The sequence below is a fragment of the Cebidichthys violaceus genome, unplaced genomic scaffold (genome assembly GCF_023349555.1).
Source record: "Cebidichthys violaceus isolate CVI_PGR_0920_01 unplaced genomic scaffold, fCebVio1.0.p SCAF_4, whole genome shotgun sequence".
In the NCBI taxonomy this organism is placed as follows: Eukaryota; Metazoa; Chordata; class Actinopteri; order Perciformes; family Stichaeidae; genus Cebidichthys; species Cebidichthys violaceus.
Window position 1 is genome coordinate 17,066,133 of NW_027176594.1, and position 20,993 is coordinate 17,087,125.

At 44.5% G+C, this 20,993-nt stretch overlaps 1 protein-coding gene across 1 annotated transcript in view; it reads right to left on the bottom strand.

The window, feature by feature from the left end:
* The window catches only part of ube2o (ubiquitin-conjugating enzyme E2O), a 33,619-nt gene that overhangs the window by 2,264 nt on the left and 10,362 nt on the right, over positions 1–20,993 (bottom strand). The window contains exons 2-23 of the mRNA XM_068727039.1: positions 13,957–14,016; positions 13,482–13,592; positions 12,800–12,897; positions 12,529–12,592; positions 11,589–11,732; positions 11,356–11,465; positions 11,111–11,261; positions 10,788–10,845; positions 9,671–9,836; positions 8,850–9,005; positions 7,517–7,671; positions 7,005–7,117; positions 6,589–6,717; positions 6,033–6,122; positions 5,622–5,946; positions 4,399–4,763; positions 4,102–4,282; positions 3,840–3,976; positions 2,868–3,071; positions 2,630–2,687; positions 1,346–2,156; positions 1–980 (exon numbers count right to left, since the gene is read on the bottom strand). The exon at positions 1–980 is cut by the window's left edge and continues 2,264 nt beyond it. Of these exons, the coding sequence (XP_068583140.1) occupies positions 953–980; positions 1,346–2,156; positions 2,630–2,687; positions 2,868–3,071; positions 3,840–3,976; positions 4,102–4,282; positions 4,399–4,763; positions 5,622–5,946; positions 6,033–6,122; positions 6,589–6,717; positions 7,005–7,117; positions 7,517–7,671; positions 8,850–9,005; positions 9,671–9,836; positions 10,788–10,845; positions 11,111–11,261; positions 11,356–11,465; positions 11,589–11,732; positions 12,529–12,592; positions 12,800–12,897; positions 13,482–13,592; positions 13,957–14,016 (3,714 nt within the window). The 3' untranslated portion in view covers positions 1–952. The remainder of the gene's footprint in view (positions 981–1,345; positions 2,157–2,629; positions 2,688–2,867; positions 3,072–3,839; positions 3,977–4,101; positions 4,283–4,398; positions 4,764–5,621; positions 5,947–6,032; positions 6,123–6,588; positions 6,718–7,004; positions 7,118–7,516; positions 7,672–8,849; positions 9,006–9,670; positions 9,837–10,787; positions 10,846–11,110; positions 11,262–11,355; positions 11,466–11,588; positions 11,733–12,528; positions 12,593–12,799; positions 12,898–13,481; positions 13,593–13,956; positions 14,017–20,993) is intronic.

Genomic DNA, 20,993 nt, shown 5'->3' on the forward strand with positions numbered 1-20,993 from the left:
AGTTCCATTTTGTTGATCGAACAACTTTGCTAAATACTACAGAAAGTGAGGCAGCTGTGTTAAGCTTTGACTAGAGCGCGCTCGCCTAGACGTGGAGCGTAGAGCCACCTAACCGTCGTCCTGTGCCTGGCTGGCTTCTCTACACACCAAACGGCTACAGCAGTCTGACCCCCGGAGGAGATTCCTATGTAAACGTTTTCACTCCGTGTTGGCTGCGTGGTTCAGTGCGAGTGATTGGCGAAGGAAAATACTAGCAAGTACAGTATAATGGAGGAAGTGGTGAAGCTGTTGTGTTTGGCAGTTTTACTGACATTCAGTACGTTCTACTTGAATATTTTGTGTGTGTTTTTTGACAGAGAACATTTTGGCAGAAAGCGTACAACCAGTGATTTCCATTTTAAAAGAATCCTCCCGGTCGGTGTGTTTACACGCCGTCTCCTCTCCCAGACCAGATTGTCCATTCGTTTGTTGTAGTGCAGGATGGTACAGCGATAATATATCAGTAGTGCTACAGGTAGCCGCAGCTGGGAGAGCTGGGCTTCGCAGGGTTTTTCAGCCATCTTTGACCTCGTCCGAAATGCAGCTACGATCACGAGTCTGCTTTACATTTCTCAGGCTGATTGAGTCGGCAGAGTGGTTCATCCAGGAAATCCCCACCAGTATGGTGGGTGCTGCTGGAGGCTGGGTGGATGAGGAGGGTGGATGAGGGTTCATGGCACTGATTTTTCATCTCATTCAGTCCTTTTTTTTCCATCCACACCACCTCCACAAAGTCCTGCTGAGGCCAAGAGAGAGAGAGAGAGAGCGTCCGTGACGGCCTCCAGTCAAAATGGCCGGGTGTTTACCTGCTGCCATGAACAGATGAGGGTTCCTGTGTGACCACATAGCTCCAGTGGGTTTGTGCAAATGGGTGAGCGCATGTGAGGTCCACCCCCCCACACACACACACACGTTATCCATCACACTCATCTGCAGAGACACTGAAGGAGAACAGAGACATTATCAAGTTGCATTCAAACCCTGAAGCTGTTTACTCTCCTGATCGAAGGTGCTGTTCTCCTGGTCGTGGTTTGATCCAGAGGGATTATGATTGGGGGGGGGGGGGACGATGTGGAGTTTGGGGAAGCAGGAGCAGTACAGACTTAGAAATGGAGGACAAAAATGTGGGCAGTGCTGGGGACACAGTGCAGCTCTGGATAGGGGTGCAGAAGACTGCAGTCCCCCCAGACTACAACTAATGAATCCTCCTCTACAGCTTGAGACGGATGAAAAGGTAGAAGAGGAGGAGCAAAAGAGCAGGATACAGTGCAGATGTGTGTTGGGGGAACGGCGAGGAGGCACTTACTTGTCCTCTATGTGGTCAGGGATGGCAGCGGCGGCCAGCGCAGCTCGGTACTGCAGCAGCACTCCTCGAACGCTCTTCACAAACCCCTTGGAGAGCGGGAAGAGTGGAAAGCCGATGTCCGGGTAGCCGCTGCCCTCTGGCAGGAAACTCCGGTAGCTCTTTCTCCGTTTCTTTGGTCGCACCACCGGCTGGCTTCCCGCGGGGCCCACCCCTCCTCCGCTAACCACGACCGAACCCGATGATTCTGACGCCCCGCTGCGCACTACGGAGCCAGCGGCTCCTCTGTTTTCGCCACCCAGAGAGGCGCTCCCCTGGATGCTGTCGCAGTCCGAAATCTGGCTCAGCTCCTGCTGAGAGGCCGCTGTTGTGGAGGGACTCAGCCCTGAATCCTCCAGCTCCTCCTCCATAATACTGCTTACACCTGCGCCCGTGACCCCCTCCTCCCCAGGCTTACCGGGGCTGCTGTGAGCCACGGGCCCCTGCTCGTCCAGAGGCTCCACGGATGAGGGTCGCTCCCTCGAGTGTTGAGCCCTGGAGGACATGTGCGCTGCCTGGCCCCTCTCGGCGCCGTCGTTCAGCTCGAGCCACGCGTCCAGACGGTGGACGAGCCGCCAGCCGTTGGAAACAAAGTGCTCCTGGATCTCCTGCTTGAAGACCTCCACGGGGTTCTGGAGGAGCAGCGTCATGGACTGGACCATCTTGATCAGGGCCATCTCGTTATAGCAGCGGCTGTTCTCATACCCTTCCTGCAGGCCGCGGTCACTGTCGAAGCCAGCCTCGTTATAGTAAGGCTCATTGACGAGGATAAGGCCTGCAGAGAGATACACGTGTGTGTTTGTGTGCAAAATGCCAGTTTATGTTCATTTTTTTAAAAAGACGAACAAACGGAAGCAGCAGTGGTTACTTTATCGTGTGGTGGTGGACATTTTAACCAAAATCTGGCGAGGACATGACAAACACGCACTGAAGACACGTTTTTACAGGCGTCAGCTCTGAGCCAGCGAGGCCTGGTTCAACACTAGAAGTGAATCATGTGGACTTAGTTCGTCTGGCCAGACTGCACATAAGTCTTATGGAAGTGGTGTGATGTCTGTGTGCGAGGCAGATACAGTTAGTTAGTGTGAGACGCTGCACTCAAGAGCGCTTCTGAGCAAATGAACACATGAATAAAACATTTTTTGTGCTGCAGAGAAGGGGGATGGAAGTGTGTGTGTGTGTGTGTGTGTGTGTGTGTGTGTGTGTGTGTGTGTGTGTGTGTGTGTGTGTGTGTGTGTGTGTGCTAACCTTGTATGGAGATGAGGACTTGCAGAAGACTGGACTTGCTGGTCCATCTCTCAGTGCCCTGTGGATGACATCACCACAAAAAAAGCATGAGACATTTTCATGATCGATTCATACTCTATTTCAAATGTTATTTTAGACTATAAAATATTCCAAAGAGTCTTCAAATGTCTAACCAACAGTCTATTCTGTTATCCAGCTATATACCCGTACATACATTAACCTGCAAAACGGCGCTCACCTTGCCGATCCAGGTGCCCAGCAGGCTGACGCAGACCTTGCCGTTGTCGTAGAGGTTGGGATTGAGGCGGCCGCTGCACTGCGACAGGTAGCGAAACAGAGGCGGCACAGACGGGTAGATGTTGGGCAGCTGGATGTCAAACAGGAAGAGACCGTCCTCGTAGGGCGTACGAGTCGGCCCTTTGATCAGAGATGAGAACAGGTCCTGTGTGGAAGAAAGCAAAGCGCTTTAAGACGCGTTTTTAAGATGCATAAACCGCTGAGGTTACTGTTGGAGAATATGATCAGATAAGAGAGTACATCACAGCTCAAATGAAATAATGAGATGAGAAACAGCAGTTATTCATTTGTTTTTACGTATCAACATGTTTCCAATAAGCCCTGCTGCTTTCTTATACACAGGGGAACCCTCCTCCCTGCTTTTGTTTTGAAGACAAAAAAAGCTAATTTTGATAACATGTCAACTTTTAAAATGGTCAATGAGAATTTCTGATGGTGGAATGATGCTTACGATTTATTTTTAAAGTCTGTGGCTGTATATCACCCGTATCTGTGAAGACCTGCATGAGAAATTCAACTTTGTGCACACAAACACAAATTAAAGTAACGAGTGTTACACATATCTGTGAATGTGAAACAGCTGCCTGCTTTAAAAATGTGTTACATTTCTAAAGCAGAGATTGTTCTCAGGTTTACAAAGGGTGATACAGAACCACAGGCTTTGAAATTATTTTCTCACGAGCTCGAAATCTTGACGCTTGTTTGAGACAATAATATATAAGTTAAATGATATTGTGTGCCATAGAGCGAGCCAGCAGATTTACCACCAAAGATGGATAGAGCCTGCCTTTGAATCTTTCAAAATGAATCGGGGCATGATAGATTTCAAGATGGTGATAATGGTGCTGCTTTTTTAACCATAAATAAAACCGATATATATTTTTAACCGCGTCATTAATGACAGGAAACCTACCATGCGATCTTCAAATGTTTTGACCATGATGCCGTCCGGCAGTGACGTTGCAAGTAGAGCCATTTCTTTCCTCACTGTGCTGAAGAACTTCTTTGCCTCCGCTGGCTGGAACTCCATTTTCTTAAATGAGTGCGTGTCTAAAAGAAATAGAGGGAGGACAGACAGATGGGGATTAAATAGCAATACAGAAATGAACAAATACAGCTTCGCTTGTGATTACAGAATGGAAAGGTTTTAATAAAACCATCTGTACATTTCTTACCTGGAGCCCACTCCAGCACAGAGAACACCTCTCCCTTGGCACTGGTGAAGGTGACGCCGGGCTTGCCACCACTCTGTTGGCACAGTACTGGTGTGTCGCTGAGAAACTCACTGGGCAACTCTTGTCCACCAACCGGTGTCTGCGGCTCCTGCTGGGGCTTTTCCTCTCCAGCTCTCTCTGCCTGAACAGTAACAGACCAGCAGGTAAGATACTTATTTACCGCTTATTTATGTGCACCGCCCTTCTGTGTAAAATCCCGTCAACTCCGCCTCGTTGTGGATTCAGTCGAACACCTACCTCCGTCCCTGCTCCTCCACTCCCCCCTGCCTCCACCACAGCCTCCATCTTCTCCTCCTCCACGATGGCCACGTTGTCCAGCGTCTTCCTCAGGTTCTCCTGCAGCTTCTTGATGTCGTCCAGGAAGCGCTTCTCCTTCGTCGGTTTCTCCGGGGCCGCGGGCGTCACCGAACTCGCCACGTTTGTTGCGGAGGCGGGTTCGACGGAGGTCGGGGAGGTTGGTGAACCGCCGGTCCAGAGCTGCTCCACAGTCATGTTCTTCAGGCTCTCCAGGATCTTCAGGGCCTCTTTCAACTCCCTGAAGCCCCGAGAGGCGCCATCTTTACTGGGCTTCTCCGCTCCATTGACTGCTCCTGGAGTGGTTCCTGAGCAGGCAGAATTTATAAGTGGATAACAAATTAAAGTATAATTAATGTCAAACTGGACACAGGTAGAATGTTTCCTGTGATATAAAAGCATCAAGGGATGTTTGAATCCACATTCTGTTTAAGTAATCTAAGATATTGTTTTAGCCCCTTTTTTTCGACTGCAGGAACCTTTTCAAGAACTCGTTTCAACCTGAGTCGTTTCAGGTCATTTTAGTCCTAGGGTGGCTTTTCTAGAAAGTTAAAGGTTCCTTCAGCCCACAGTAGTCTGTGTGTCCATAGCGGTCTAAAGACTTGGAGACTGAGAGGAAGGCTGCTGGACCACCAGTCTGCGGTTCAGCGTACCTGCCCCTGTTTCTAAAAACATGATATGGGGGGGGGGGGGGGCGCACCTTGGTTTTGTCTCATCCCAACATTTACTGCTGCATAGTATTTACTGATGAATGAAATAAATGGAATGCAGACGAGGAAAATGAACCTGAGAGCACTTGTCTCCACAGTAAATCATCTGTTCAGTGTTTGATGGTTATTTATTTGTGATTTAGAACGTAACCGCCATGAAACAATCAGAAAATAGCTCTTTTCTTTCATTCACAGCACCGCCGAGCTTTCGCCCTCTCTTCTAGCACTCGTCCTCTCAATCTCTCTCTCTATTTTTCTCTGACTTTTTCCAAAGCCTGGCTTTTCATTTTTCCGACATCATTATCTTTATCAAACAAAGAGACATGGTGTGGTTTCTAGTTCCGGGGGGAAGTTCCTGCAGACAAAAATGGGCTTTAAGTTCTTTTAGTCCTGTAGAGTTAACACTACTCCCTTGAAACAAACAATGTTATAAATGTTATAATAAAAGCTCCCCACCTCCTCCAGAAGCAGGGCTAGCAGCAGCCACAGAGCCTTCTCCCTCCTCTCCAGGGGCTCCTTTGGTGGGGCTGGTGACCCCGGCTTTGCTGCCCTCTTGAGGGGGGATGATAAACGGCGTGGAGCCCGTGGGGGTGGAGGTCGGGGTCGCTGTCTCGGTGACATCTGCATTGTTGACATGGCTGTCGTCCTCGGTGGTGAGGCCGTTGTCCGTCTCCCAGCTGTCGCTCTCGTCCTCCCACTCCTCAGTGGACAGGACGCTGCTCGTCTCCTCCACAGAGTCGTAGTCGGTCTCCTCGATCTCAGACTCCACGTTGTAGAGGTGCTGCGTGTGTGAATGTTAGGAGACCATCAGCGTCTCCCTCCTAATGTCATGAACGTCATTCAGTGTCATTCAGGAAACACATTTACCTGTGGCAGGACGACGGTCATGGAGTTATCCGCCCACACCACCTCCACTTTGCTGCTCACGTCCACCCTGCACACCTGGCCGACCGACGTCTGAGGGAAGGTGGATGTAGAGATACAACCATCATCAACAGCCAGCAACACAATATGAAAACAAGACGAGAGGGGTCTAAGGGGATAATGTGCGTTATACAGATTGTATCATAATTAGAACCGACTGAGCCAGACCCTACAGACAGCAGTGTTTATTACTCGCTTTGCCAGGAGGTCATTAACATGAGAACAGTCTGTCCCTATGGAGGCACAAAATGTGCTTTACCAGTTGTTAATGTACGTTTCCTGTAAGCGCAACATCTTACATGTTTAGTTGATTGTTAGCTAAAACTAATGCAGTCTGATACAGTCCTGCAATAAATGCTACCTTCAGGAATGTTCAGTTTTTGTTCAAACTGCTGTTTTGGGGTTCTGAAGTGAGAGGTGTTTCTATTATTTTTTGCCCACCTCATCCATGTCAATGTGGGTAGAGTAAATATAGTGCGATGCATGCGATTGTCCTCACCTCATTTTCGCAGTCGTTGCGTCCGTTCTCTGAGTTCCATATTCTGATGACGATGTCGGTGGTGCGGAAGTGGAAGTCTGGGTGATCTGCGATGTCGTACACGCTGACATCCTCCTCCATACCGAAAACCTGGAATAAAGCAAAATAAATAATAATAATACTGAGCCTTTTTCATTTCTGCTATAAAGCTGAAGAGTACAGCGATTGGGTATCAAAATACGAGACCATCTGCTAACAGTGTATGAAGGAGTGCAGTCAGGTTGCTTTGGTTAACACACAGCTTGCCCTCTCCTCCCTCTGTTTTACTACCAATCTATTTTTAAATTGTCCCTCTATCTCTCTCTTCCACACAAATATCAATGTTTCTCCACATTCTTTAAAACAAAAAACACTGCCGTCTTGTTTTCCTGACTGACCTCCACGTCGTCGCTGGTGGAGTTGAGTTTGATCCACTTGACGACACAAGTTCTGCCCTTGTGGTCTCCAGACTGGATCACACCGTACACTCCCGGGTCCTGGAGGGCTTGGGCTGAGAGAGAGCACACAAGCAACACGCATACACAGTTTAGAGAGCAAAACAAAGAACACAAAACTCTTTAAACCTGTAAATGCAGTGATTTATAACAAAAACAAATGTATTTAGAGGAAATAGAATGGAAACTTTAGTTTGCTGCATTCGAGCCTTGAAAGTACGTCCCTGGTTTTTCAGTCCATTTCACAAAGACACAAACTTGGCATAGTTTCAGAAAATGACCCAGATAGTGTAGTACTAGGTGGCAGACTGGCCTATATAAAAACAAATCTCATCGCATCACAAAGACACAAATCTGACAGTCTTCACTGGTCGGAATGAGCGAAAACTAACACTAAAATAAAAAACGTCAAAATTCGTCGTGAACACATTTTGAATCAAACTAATTCTCCTCACGTCGTTTGTCCACTACGAAGTCCCCGGGACAAAACTCATGGCTGTCGAGGTGCTGGATGGGGATGAGGTCGTTTGATCGGATCCCCTTCTCCACCTGCCCGTCCTTCCACATCACGTCAGCCATGGTATTTGTCGACACAACTTCCACTGCGACCCTGTACAATAACACAAAGGTAAATGTTAACGCATTTAAAAACTCTACCTTTACTTCTATCATATGGACTATTTATTTTTTTCCTCCTTCCTACAGAGAACAGTAATACATTCTGTTGAGTTTTTAAAATGTAACTGATTGGTTAGATAATATCGTCTCATATTGATCGCAGGCCCCCACAGACTTCGTGGCGTCTGCACTGACAAGAATCATTATGATGCTGTGATGAAACTTGGGATTTACATCCTTTTTCCTATCCTCTTATCTAGGGAAGCATCTACTACATTCATCTCCGCTCTCACTATTCATTTTCTCTAGTTCTCAGTTCTTAAGCTCATCATTTTTGTCCTGCCTCACTACCACCCAGCTCCTTGAACAGAGGAGCACCACTGACGAGTAAAAACGTAACACCTTATAATTGAACACAGAGTCATGCCCCAGTAACCAATCCGTCACCTTTAGAGGACGTCAAACTGACACTTAAAAAGGTTTTGCTTTAGAAAACATGAATCTTATTGAAAAGTGGGAAAGAACAGACCACCTGCAGTGTTCTGGTTTGCTTGCTGAAGCAGAACAAGCAAGAGAGAGTGTTCTTTTTTTTTTTTTTTTTTTTTTTTTTTTTTAAACGGAGGATGAGTGTGACAGTGTACGGTTCACAGAAATGACACCATCGGTTGTCGGCACTGAAAGACTTTCTATGCGAGGCTGCTGTGGAGCTCCAGTGTCACTGTCGGACAGAGCGAGACAAACAGAGGGGCTGGAGGGGCACACAAACACTCTGTTGTCAGCTTCACAGGGTAAGCAGCGGTTTATTGGTCGATAACAGATGATGTCACTGGTCCGGTTTTCACACCAAAGTCCCGATACAGTTGCGAGGGGGGAACTAAATGTTCAGTCTAATGGATTTGTTAAATGTCAAAAGAACACTTCAGTTGTTTTTGAGACTTAAAAAGAACACTGGATCAATCACTGGTCACTTTTGAGAAAGTGGTCCGATGAGTCACTGAATGGACAGAAACGTTGACCAGTAGGACAGACGCACTGGCAGTAAAGAAATGAAGAGGGTATGAATGGATGGAAACGAGAAAGAAGGAATGAACGATACAAAGAAAAGTAAAAAGCAGTGCAAACACAGCAGAGGAAGGAATGCTGGAGTGTTGCTCTCTGCCGTTAACCCACCGGTCACCAGGCTTGAACTCGCGGGAAAACTTGGTCCTCTTCTTCTTGTGCTTCCTCTTCAGGTTACGGATGGAAAGCGGGATGCTCTTCTTGCGGTTGGTTCCCAGGCCGCCGCTCTGAGAGGAGGCCGTGGAGCTGGCCGATGACGTCAGAGAGCTGCAGCCGGGAAAACAGTCACAGGTCAACGCCTCTTTGAGTCATACAAAGTGGAAACACCGACAGAATAGCTTTCCTCTTATTGAGTGGTCAGCAAAACTCAGAAAGGTCTTCACAGTCCAAAACCCAAGAACACATGGATGAACTGAGTAACTGTTAATTACATTTACAGCACAGAGAAAAAAAAGAAGAACTGGGCTTAACGTGGGACTATCTGAAGTTCATGCAGACGTCTTTTAGCAGTCTAAATAAAGACACACAGGAAGAACGTAAGCCTCACATTTCGTTAAGGTCCATGTTCGAGAGACGATTATTATCTGCTCGTGGTCATTTTTCAGGTTCAATTGATTGTAGCTTTTAGAAAAAGCTGTGCGGAAGACTCTCAGATGAACTGACAAAACGTATTTCCATCACTTGTATTGAAATAATAGTCCTGTTAAACTACTTCAGTATATTGTTTTTCAGTAATTATCTCTGCCAGGAAAATTATGCAATCGATCGTGTGGGTGTGTGCATCTGTGAGTAAGTGTGCACCTTTGTGTCAGTTCACGGAAACAATGAAAAATAAAGTGTTTTTTTTAACAATAAAGCATGTAGACATTTTCTAGAATAAACCCAAAATACAAGTATCGATGAGCATAATATGTCGGTTAATGGTGAGCGACCTGGTGTCGTCAGTGTCTTCTGCAGCCTCGTCGTCAGCGTCCTGCTCCCCGCGTTCGGCCGAGGGGTCGTTGGTGTACTGGGAGTCCGGAGGGTTCTGGATGGGCCCAACGGGGCCGTTGTTGTTGTTGGGATGAGACGAGTCGGTCTGCTCTGATCTGTGCTCCCCTAGTGAGTGATAAAAGTACACATTAGGATTTCAATTTAAGGGGATTTTAAAAACAGACGATGAAATGGTACATACCTAAAACACAAAATAATTCAGAAGCAAAACCCCATTCGATTTCTTAATCAGTCCCGGTGGCAAACCCATAAAAACTGGAGAAAAACAATAAGCTCATAGCCTTTATTTTGCTATGGCTTTACAAAAAGAGAGACATGGGCCTCCTCTATTTTCCTGCTGCACCTCAGCACAATTTCCACTTAGTCTGTTCCCTCCGTGCCCCATTTGTGGAAAGGACTGCCTGATGTCTCACAGGAACTTTAAATCATTCCAACTGTGCTTTGCATGGAGACACTTAGTTCTCTGCTACTTTAGGGAGGATGTAAGCAAAAAATAATGCACACCTTTCTGACAATGATTAAGCGCTATGAGTGCATGTGTGTGTGTGTGTGAGTGAGTGAGTGAGTGAGTGAGTGAGTGAGTGAGTATATTCATCACGTTTATCGTTTCACATTTAATGTATAAAACCCCAATTCATCTGCTCTCACTTCAGTCTTACTGCTAATAGTAAATGCTCTGACTGACTGACTGCATACTGACCATGTTTTTTGACTAATGATTAAGGGTGATGGACCAGAGTTTAACAAGATTAAATCATCTTAAATTACCCAACAACTGCTGGGGGCAGATCAGTCAAAAGTTAAGTGATGAGCAAAAATCTTACAATAAATATCTTCCCAACCTACGTATCAGTTAGGATCTACTTATATTGATAATGTGTGTAGCACATGTCTATTTTTAGTCTCTTGAAATTCATCAACAGTCTTTCTGAGTTCATAATAGAGGCATCACTGACGACATTAGAGAGCAGAAGTGTGTGTGTGTGTGTGTGTGTGTGTGTGTGTGTGTGTGTGTTCCTCTGAATACTGTGTTTTCTCTGCAGTGTTGTTTGGCACCTTGTGCGTCGGCGTTCTCCGTCTTCTTCCCCGAATCCTTCTTGAACATTCTTTTCAACTGCATGCAAGACACACGAAAACAAAAACAGAGTTTGAAGATGATCAAGAAAAAAAAAATGCCTTGCAGTACTGACAGTCACTGTAATACCGAGGGGGATCCAACTTTCTTAATATACACCCGGCACCGTGATCCGGGGGGTGGGGGTTAAAAGTCTGTATCAACCTACTTTTCTTTTTTTTTTTTTTTCAAGGTAACAATTTCTTCAGCACGATTAAATCTATACTCCGACATGTAGGAATAAAGAAACTCATTTCATCCACACCTTTCTGACCACAGGGTCTTCAGGCAGGACGGGGGCGCCCTCGGGCCCGTCACAGGTGATGCGCGTGGCGTCGCCCTTGGCAGGGAAAACATAAAGGGCCCTCTCTCCCAGCTGCCTCTGGGTGTGGTCGTAGTATCCTAGACGCCTCACCCTAAACCCAACCAGCGCAGCAACAAGATACAGTTTCAGTTTTGTATCCGTTCAGAAATCTGAGTGAGGACGTGTAGATGGATATTCAGACTGACCTGCAGAGATTTTCCTGTGTGATGGTGGAGGGAGGTGGATACACGCTGTCTGAACCTTTGGGAGAGTAGCTCTTCGTGATCCACGTCACCTTCAGTTCGACCACTTTCACCTGAGGAGAGCGCGACGACACCAAGGAGACAATTTGAGATACACAATTACATGGAAAACCAAATCTATTCAAGCATATGACACAATAACAGTTAAAAAAGGAGGACGGTCATCATCGTCTCACCTCCTCTACCACCACCCTGAACTTGCACTTCCTGCTGAGGACAGGTTTGACCCCCGACAGCCACTGTACGTTAGAGAAAACTTTGGCCGGACCAATCAGGACCTGGCCCGGGTAGAAACCGTACGCCTCGTCGAAGAACAGACCCTGAAGAACAAACACAGTAACAAGGATGCAACATCACTTATAACTCAGAACAAGACCGACACAAGGATGCATCATATCATATCAAGACATTTACATTAAAGTTAGGCACATTCAGTTTGCAGTGCAGAACATTTGTATTCAAAGCTACTAGAAGGAGCTTTCATCTTGTGTTGATAATGGCGGCCCCTGAGAACGAAAGTGGTTAAGCATTTAGAATGACTATATAGAAATAGCTGATCTTCTAGCTAACATGGGTATTACATTGAGATGGTTTCATAACCAGTTAAAAGTTCCTCACTATTTACTATGAACCAGCTTCTTGTGACCCCTGACTTATGCCCGATTCATACTTCTGCGGCTGTGCGCCTATGGGTTCTGTTCAGGCACCTCTCAGACGCGCCAGGCGGAAATAGTTCTGCGGCTGATTGCGTGCAGCATGTCGTTTCTTTTTGACTTGAACTTGCGGTTTGGCAGGTGGTCTCTGATTTATTTGATCGCCGTGATTCAATCGTTCCACTTGAGTTTTGACCCAACACAATTCCATGTCTAGAAACGTTGGACAATGAGGAGGAGCTGCCGTGCCTGGAAAGGTCGTTGTTGTCTTAACTGATGTGAGGTACTTGTTTGAAATCCCCAGCTCCCAGCGCTGATGTCTATCAAACTTCTGTGGCGCCTGCGGTGCGTTTACTTTTTTTTCTTCTTTCTGCGGTTCTGCGCAAGCTTTTCCGCAGAAGTATAAATTAAGCGAAGCAGCTGCTCTGCTCAGGGTGACGGATAAGAGCTTGTGGCTACATACCGAATCGCTGACATGTGGACAGACGTCGTAAAGCTTGGCACCGTCCTCCACACTCATGGAGCACCTGGAGGGAGGCAGAGAGAAAGAGGCGACCGGCTGAAGCTCACTGGATTTGGCACTGATGAATGTGTGCCAGCGTGTAGCTGACAGACTCCAACATGGTCACAGTACACGCTGTTTAATCTCACACACACACACACACACACACACACACACACACACACACACACACACACACACACACACACACACACACACACACACACTCTACCTGGCACCATTGGAGAGCTTGAGGATGATGTGATTAGTCAGGTCGTACACTTTCCCCAGCCAGAAGTCGTAGGCGATGTAGTCCCCGTACATAAAAGACTAGAGAGAACACAATAAAAAAAAAAACTATCTTATTAAAGTATTACCTGTGTCACAATAATTATGAGCAAGCACAGTAATTACTTGCAGAATAGTGTCATTTTCTACATTTCTCTGACTGATTCACAGTCACACTTTCATCATCTTATCTCTGACTTTAAAGACACCACAGACACATTTTAAACCACATATGATACTATTTATTATTGCTAAATGTGTGTAAGTAAAAGTATTGTAATATCTGAGAAAGAAATTTGATAATGCTTCATTTCTGGGTCTGTCATTTCCTAAAAATGTCTTGGAAAGAACTAATTAGGTATTAATTATCAGAAAATAATGATAATGCCTTTATTTCAGTAGAGACCATCATCAGGCATATTTTACTGTTGCTGCACTAAAAACGTAAAAATGTCGACAGCTTGTGGAAGCAGATTTTTTTTGTTACTTTGACTCATCACCACCCATCTGTACACAGGTGAGCAAATATCCCTTTTCATGTACTAATAGAGATATAATTAGTTCTAAATTACTTTGATATTTCCAGGAAATTGCGGACCTGTAAAATGAAGCGTGAAATGTCTTACCCAGATGTGCTGCAGGTCTTTGCTGTTAACTGGATACAGAACACAGTTCGTTCCCACTAGTTTCACTGCACACTCAATGTCAATGTTGGTCACAATACCACACTGGTTGTCCTGTAATGCAACAAACACAAGTTGTTTTTTTTAAACTTTCCTGAGGTCCACAAGCTTCACTGGATTGATGCTTTGTGAACAAGACAACACTTTATTTCAACCAAAAAGGAAAAAGTGGTTTATTGAGATTGGGAGTTGTTGCACTGCTTTAACAGAGAAAGCCTCCTTTTGGCGTTTCGTAAGTGTCGACCTGCTATGATATTCCAGTCGTGTCTGATGCAGCAAATGGAACAGAGCGGTGAACAGTGACATGACTAACAAAGACAGAGACGTGGCTGAAAGAACGCTAGAAAGAACACACAATGATGGAGGTGAAGTGAAAAGGGCGAGAGCTATAGACAAAAATAAATAAATCTCCACTTACATTAGAATTATTTCTTCGCACAATGTCTCTAATGACAATGGATCGATCTTCAAGTTTCAGCTGGAAGAGAAAGACAAACGGGTTTAGAAAATGGTGGCTAACACAACAGGAAGTGGATCATCATTGTCTCACGATAACTCTTCCCATCAATGACCCTGTGACGAACCCTGGAGAAGAACTTAGGAATGAACCCACTACACATGAATCACATTCACACGAGGACATCACCGATGCCACTTGTCACAGCCATGAGGACCGCAGCATGCACAGTCAGCAGAGCTGTAACGCCCCCGGAGAGCAGATCTCATTATTGTGCCATCCAGACAGAGAGAGACGCGTTTCACTGAGCCGGCTGGCATGAGCCTCTGGTGTGAGAACACCGAAGGAGTCGGCAAACGCATCGTCACCATCAATTATTAATCCAAACATTGAAATAAAAATAGGGCTTGTAAAACGACGTGGTTTTACAACTACTGAACCAACAGCTTGATGGACAGATGGCGGCAGCACAGCGTTGATCAAGAACTACAAGCCCGCAGACACGGGTTTAGAAAACAGGAGCCGCTGGGACAAAACTAGGCACAAGCCGCAGGGGGAAACCTTGTTCCCATGAGCTACATTTTGTTGTGTCACACCATGCCTGTTAACGGGCATTCAGACCGGAATTAAAATGGTGTTGGTGGGGCGTTGTCGCCTCAGGCCCCAGTGAGATGATTAAATATGATCCAGGAAGGCCAGTTTGAGTAATAGATCCATGAGATTGGAGGCTCATCGAATAGCAAAACAGGATTTTAGAAAACAGGATTATCATTTTATCCTTCGTCGCAACAATCCCCAGGTAAACATCAAAAATCTGCCATAACATCACGAAGCAATCAGCCTGGACTTACCAGGTAGTTCTTTCATTTATCATTATCGTTATTCAACGAGGATCAAACCGCCAACCTTGTGATTAAAGGACGACCCGCTCCACCCCGAGTATCGCATTGCTTTTTGGCCAAAGTTGAGTAAGATTCAACTTTTTTTTGCCCTACGACTCTCTGCGGCCTCATTGAAGTGAATGAGGATCTGTGTTGTTTTCCACACATCGATGTTGTCCGTCTCAACACAGCATTAAGCACATCTTCACTCGAAACTGGGTACGACTGAATCAAATTCTTCAACGTAAAAGTATTTACCCGAGGTCCATTATTAACCAGCTTTTTCCCGGTACTTTCACGTTCTTCTCAGAGGCTGGAGTTTGATCACACTAAAAGCCCTGAAAACACATCTTCTCAATTAGCTTCATCCTATAATCAACGGGGTCCGACATGAACACACGTGCGACATCAGCGATGTCGCACGTGTGAGGACGTGTGAACGAATGAGGATTCAGCAACATTTGAATCAAAACGTGATGGCAGTTGTGGGTTGTTTGCTAATGTTGCCCGCTGTCAATCAAATCTGATCAAACCTTACCACACCCACACAGTCCAGTCAAAGAAACCCTTTTTTTTTTTTTTTTTCTTCATAGTTTGCTCAGATCTATAGAAGGCCTAACTAAATGCAACTGGAGTACCGTCACCATCCTAAACCATGAATCAGCACAGCGATCCTGCCTTCCTCCTCATCTCTGCATTACATCTAAAACTGAGGAACCGGTGTGATGAATGCACCCAGTCTACTTAACTTGACCTACTTGAAATTAAGACAGAGAGTGGGGCAGAATTTCACACCACCGCGTTGCTCGCCTCACAATGAGTCAGGCACAAAATGGAGCCAGGGGTCTAAGGCTTTCGAGTGCCATTAGACAAAATGTTGTGGGGTATAAATATGATTTCATGAACTGCTGGATTTATCCTTTCAAAGAACAGCTCAAAGTTTTATGAAGCACTCAGCACAACAACACAGACAATCAGCCAACATTTGCACCACTATGATCCATTTACTATTCAGGGCAAGTAGCTGCTGCTCTCTATTCCTCACAGCATCTCTGCAGCTCCTCAGCCTTCATTATCTACGCTGTGGATTCACAAGTGTGGTAGAAAACAAAAAGTAGATGAAAAATTGCAAAATAGACCGGAGGACAGAAAAACAGTGTGTGGGTGTTTTTCAACTTTTACTGAAGGGAAATTAAAAGTAGTAAAGGTTACTTTTGGGGCTTAGAGTTACACCTATAATGAGTAACTATAATACATTATTTTCACAAATATTCAATATTGTATATATGCTATGTCCACTTTTTGTATACTCTATTGCCAACCGATATATCCGTAGACTGTACTTAAGAAGTGGACGTCGTCACCGTGATTGGTTTGTGAACTGACATTTTGAAGCTTCATATTTGGCATTTTGGTCGTCTCCATCTTGTTCTTTTGCAACCAGATGTGACGTCTGAGAGGGCGGAGCTAAGCACAACCGAACGCTGAATAAGACATTATGGATGACCAAAATGTTACAATTAACTTTCATGAACTGAAAACACGTTTTGAATGAGTTAAAGTTCTTAGGCAAAAACACAGATAACACCCAGACGTGACCCAACGTCATGGTAATGTAATAACCTGTCAATCATAAGGTAGCCCCGCCTTAAAGCATACCCTGCTTTATGGTCTATATGACTCTAAATGGATCATAATTTACTAAATGAACATCATGCTGTATTGAAGAACACTTGACACTAAAGATTGAGACCATAAACTCATGTTTACTGAGGTAGTAAATCAAGTGAGAAGTAGAGTCATTTTCATAAAGGCAACCAGAGGAGTCGCCCCCTGACGACTATTAGAAATGCAGATTTAAATCAACTTCCTCATTGGCTTCACTTTTCACACCCGGAGATTGCCAGCTGGAAAATAACACAAGTTACTGTTTTGAAAACTGGTTAACTTTGTGTGTAATTAATGTGTGTATGTTACATAATGTGATATGAATGACGATGATACATTGCTACATTTCAGTTCAGGTCCATTTCCTGTTCACACTGGCTTCTTAAAATCAAACCAAGAGGAGTAAACGTGAAGTTATACGGACTGAAAGGTAACCTGTTGATTTTGGAGATCGTCATCCTGCATCATTAGAATCAACGGGAGGAAATCAAGTTCCTGTGACTGAAGTTTATGCAGCACTGTAATGTTTCTGACGTCTATATTTATGTTCTTTGATTAAGAACGGATAACTAGACTAAGTCGACCGTATGTTATGAATAAGTTACAATAGCTTTTGACCCTTTAATCAGGAAAAATACCTGTGCTGACGTGCATACGTTTTGAGTCACATAAATAGGTCATATACATGTCCTTAAATAGAGATTAATAGCATAACAAAGGGAATATTGTACTGTACTTACTATACTTGTGAGGGCAATCAAATCAACTAACCTTCCACTATTTTGTTATCAAATATCAACCAAAATATCCGATCCATCTTTTGATTTGAATGAAAATTTCTAAATCAACCTGGGTCTTATTCTGATAATTGTGGTCATTCTGACTATGGGTTATGCGCCTTTTTGCACTCGCACACCTCCATAAAGCGCCTTAAATCAACTTACATTTAGTACAACCAAAAGTAAACGGCATACTTTAGCAAGCATAGATGTCGCCAACGGCATTGAGGTTTACTTCCAGGGAAACAGAGGTGACGAGTACAAAGCATGACCCATAGGCAGATGGGCCACAAATTACCCAATTAAAATAAGATACAAGTTGAAAAGTGTGTGTGTGTGTGGAGGGGGGATACGATCGATGGGTCGCAAGGTTCCCTTGTAATCTATTAAACAGCAGCCTGTCTGCTCCTCATGTCTCTGCTGCTAATGGTTAGAACACACACACACACACACACACACACACACACACACACACACACACACACACACACACACACACACACACACACACACACACACACACACACACACCATCTAAACCTTTCAGCTGAAAGAAGCTCAAGTACTAAACACATTTCTTTGAGACGGACACACATACGCAGCTCTTCTTCATTAATATTCTCTCAGAGCAACATGCTGCAGTGCGCTACTGTAGTAACTGATGTCCTCCCCAGTTTCAAAACACCGTTTAAAATCGATACCATTTAGCCCACTGTACGAGAGAGCAGAGACAGCGACACTGCCCCGCACTACTGAAGACCTTTGCTCCCATTGCCAATTATGACCAGTGTGTGAATTTGCTGGTCAACCAGATGTTACGAAGCAGCTGGTCGGAAATGGCATAACTCTCTTAATAAGTGTAACGTTGATTTCAAATTGAACGATGGACACCTCTCGTCCTAATATCTGCTAGGTAGAGACTAAAGAGGGGAGGGAGGATAAGGCTATCTCACCGTTTCATCGTTTTATGACGGAGAAGAAATGAAATATTTCTCACTTTCTATCACAGTTCATTTAAGGGAGATGACCGCACTTGTGTGCCGCTTGAATAAGTGACTACAAGAGTGAGTGACGTGTTTGCATGCAAACTAGTGCCCTACTTTAGTCTTACCATCCAAAATGTTGACTAAATACGAATGCAACTCCAGCCGAGCATCTGCCAACATGGCAGACAATGATCAGAAACCTGGATAGTGTGTACATTCTGCAGTATTTGGGTTTCTTAAAACCTGGATAAGAGGGTGTCTAGGCCCAAATCCTGACTTGAATGAACCTAACAAATCAGATGGGGCTAAGGCAGTTCCATAAAGTAGTCAAGATACTCGTGTGTGCATGCTAATGTTAAGCATGCGGCCCACTTTAGATGATGTGGAAGAGTGCGATGGGCTTATAGAAATCCAATCAAATAAGTCTGTGCATTTGGGTGGAGTCGGGTGACAGTAACCATAGATCTCGGAAGGCTCGCCGTATCTGAACGTGTTAAAATGTCATCATAGTCTGATACGACCTAATTCAATCTTGGGGTCGCGATACATTCAAACAGTTGTGGCTCAGAGAAGAGCGGGTCGTCGGGGGTTCGATCCTGTGCTCCTCCAGTCTGCATGTGATAGAATGAGCCTTTATATAAGATCCTGATGGTTGCCTCTGTGGGTGAATGCATGAAATGTAGTGTAAAGCTTTGAGTGGTCAGAAGAACAGCTATATACAGTTGTGGTCAAAAGTTTACATACACTTGTAAAGAACATAATGTCATGGCTCTCTTGAGTTTCCAGTTATTTCTACAACTCTGATTTTTCTCTGATAGAGTGATTGGAACAGATACTTCTTTGTCACAAAAAAACATTCATGAAGTTTGGTTCTTTCATGACTTTATTATGGGTTAACAGAAAAAGTGATCAAATCTGCTGGGTCAAAAATATACATACAGCAGTGCTAATATTTGGTTACATGTCCCTTGGCCATTTTCACTTCAATTAGGCGCTTTTGGTAGCCATCCACAAGCTTCTGGCAAGCTTCTCGTTGAATCTTTGACCACTCCTCTTGACAGAATTGGTGCAGTTCAGTTAAATTTGATGGCTTTCTGACATGGACTTGTTTCTTCAGCATTGTCCACATGTTCTCAATGGGACTTAAGTCAGGACTTTGGGAAGGCCATTCTAAAACCCTAATTCTAGCCTGATTTAGCCATTCCATTACCACTTTTGATGTGTGTTTGGGGTCATTGTCCTGTTGGAACACCCAACTGCGCCCAAGACCCAACCTTCGGGCTGATGATTTTAGGTTATCTTGAAGAATTTGAAGGTAATCCTCCTTCTTCATTATCCCATTTACTCTCTGTAAAGCACCAGTTCCATTGGCAGCAAAACAGCCCCACTGCATAATACTACCACCACCGTGCTTGACGGTAGGCATGGTGTTCTTGGGGTTAAAGGCCTCACCTTTTCTCCTCCAAACATATTGCTGGGCATTGTGGCCAAACAGCTCGATTTTTGTTTCGTCTGACCACAGAACTTTCCTCCAGAAGGTCTTATCTTTGTCCATGTGATCAGCAGCAAACTTCAGTCGAGCCTTAAGGTGCCGCTTTTGGAGCAAGGGCTTCCTTCTTGCACGGCAGCCTCTCAGTCCATGGAGATGCAAAACACGCTTGACTGTGGACACTGACACCTGTGTTCCAGCAGCTTCTAATTCTTGGCAGATCTGCTTTTTGGTGGTTCTCGGTTGACTCTTCACCCTCCTGACCAATTTTCTCTCAGCAGCAGGTGATAGCTTGCGTTTTCTTCCTGATCGTGGCAGTGACAAAACAGTGCCATGCACTTTATACTTACAAACAATTGTTTGCACTGTTGCTCTTGGGACCTGCAGCTGCTTTGAAATGGCTCCAAGTGACTTTCCTGACTTGTTCAAGTCAATGATTCGCTTTTTCAGATCCATGCTGAGCTCCTTTGACTTTCCCATTGTAGCGTTTGTGGGCGTCAGAGAAGTCACCAGCTGTAGTCACTCATAATCACTCACAAGAAATTAAGAGGCCATGCTATGAAGCTCATTTCATTGACACAACTTTCTAAGTCACCAAAATTGCAAATTCATGTTGCTGTATGTATATTTTTGACCCAGCAGATTTTGTCACTTTTTCTGTTAACCCATAATAAAGTCATGAAAGAACCAAACTTCATGAATGTTTTTTGTGACAAAAAAGTATCTGTTCCAATCACTCTATCAGAGAAAAATCAGAGTTGTAGAAATAACTGGAAACTCAAGAGAGCCATGACATTATGTTCTTTACAAGTGTATGTAAACTTTTGACCACAACTGTAAATGCAAAAATGCTAGTCCATTTAGTTATAACAGAAAATCTGTAAGATATTAAAATATCTTACACAAGAATACATAGATATTACACCTCAAGGCTGGGGAACAGAGGATTTAGATACTACATTTTTGGTCAATAACTATTTTTTGTTGTTGACTATTTATGCAGCTTTTATCTATTGGGGTAATTTAGATTAAGAATGATTTCATGTAGCATATACCTAAACCTTTAATCTCACATACCATATAACTAACCATGTCAATATCCTATCATTTACTGAAGTTAGGATAGTGTTAAGATAGGGGATAATAAAGTCAAACACTATGGCAACAAGCAAAACGGTCAGGAGCAGAAATCATT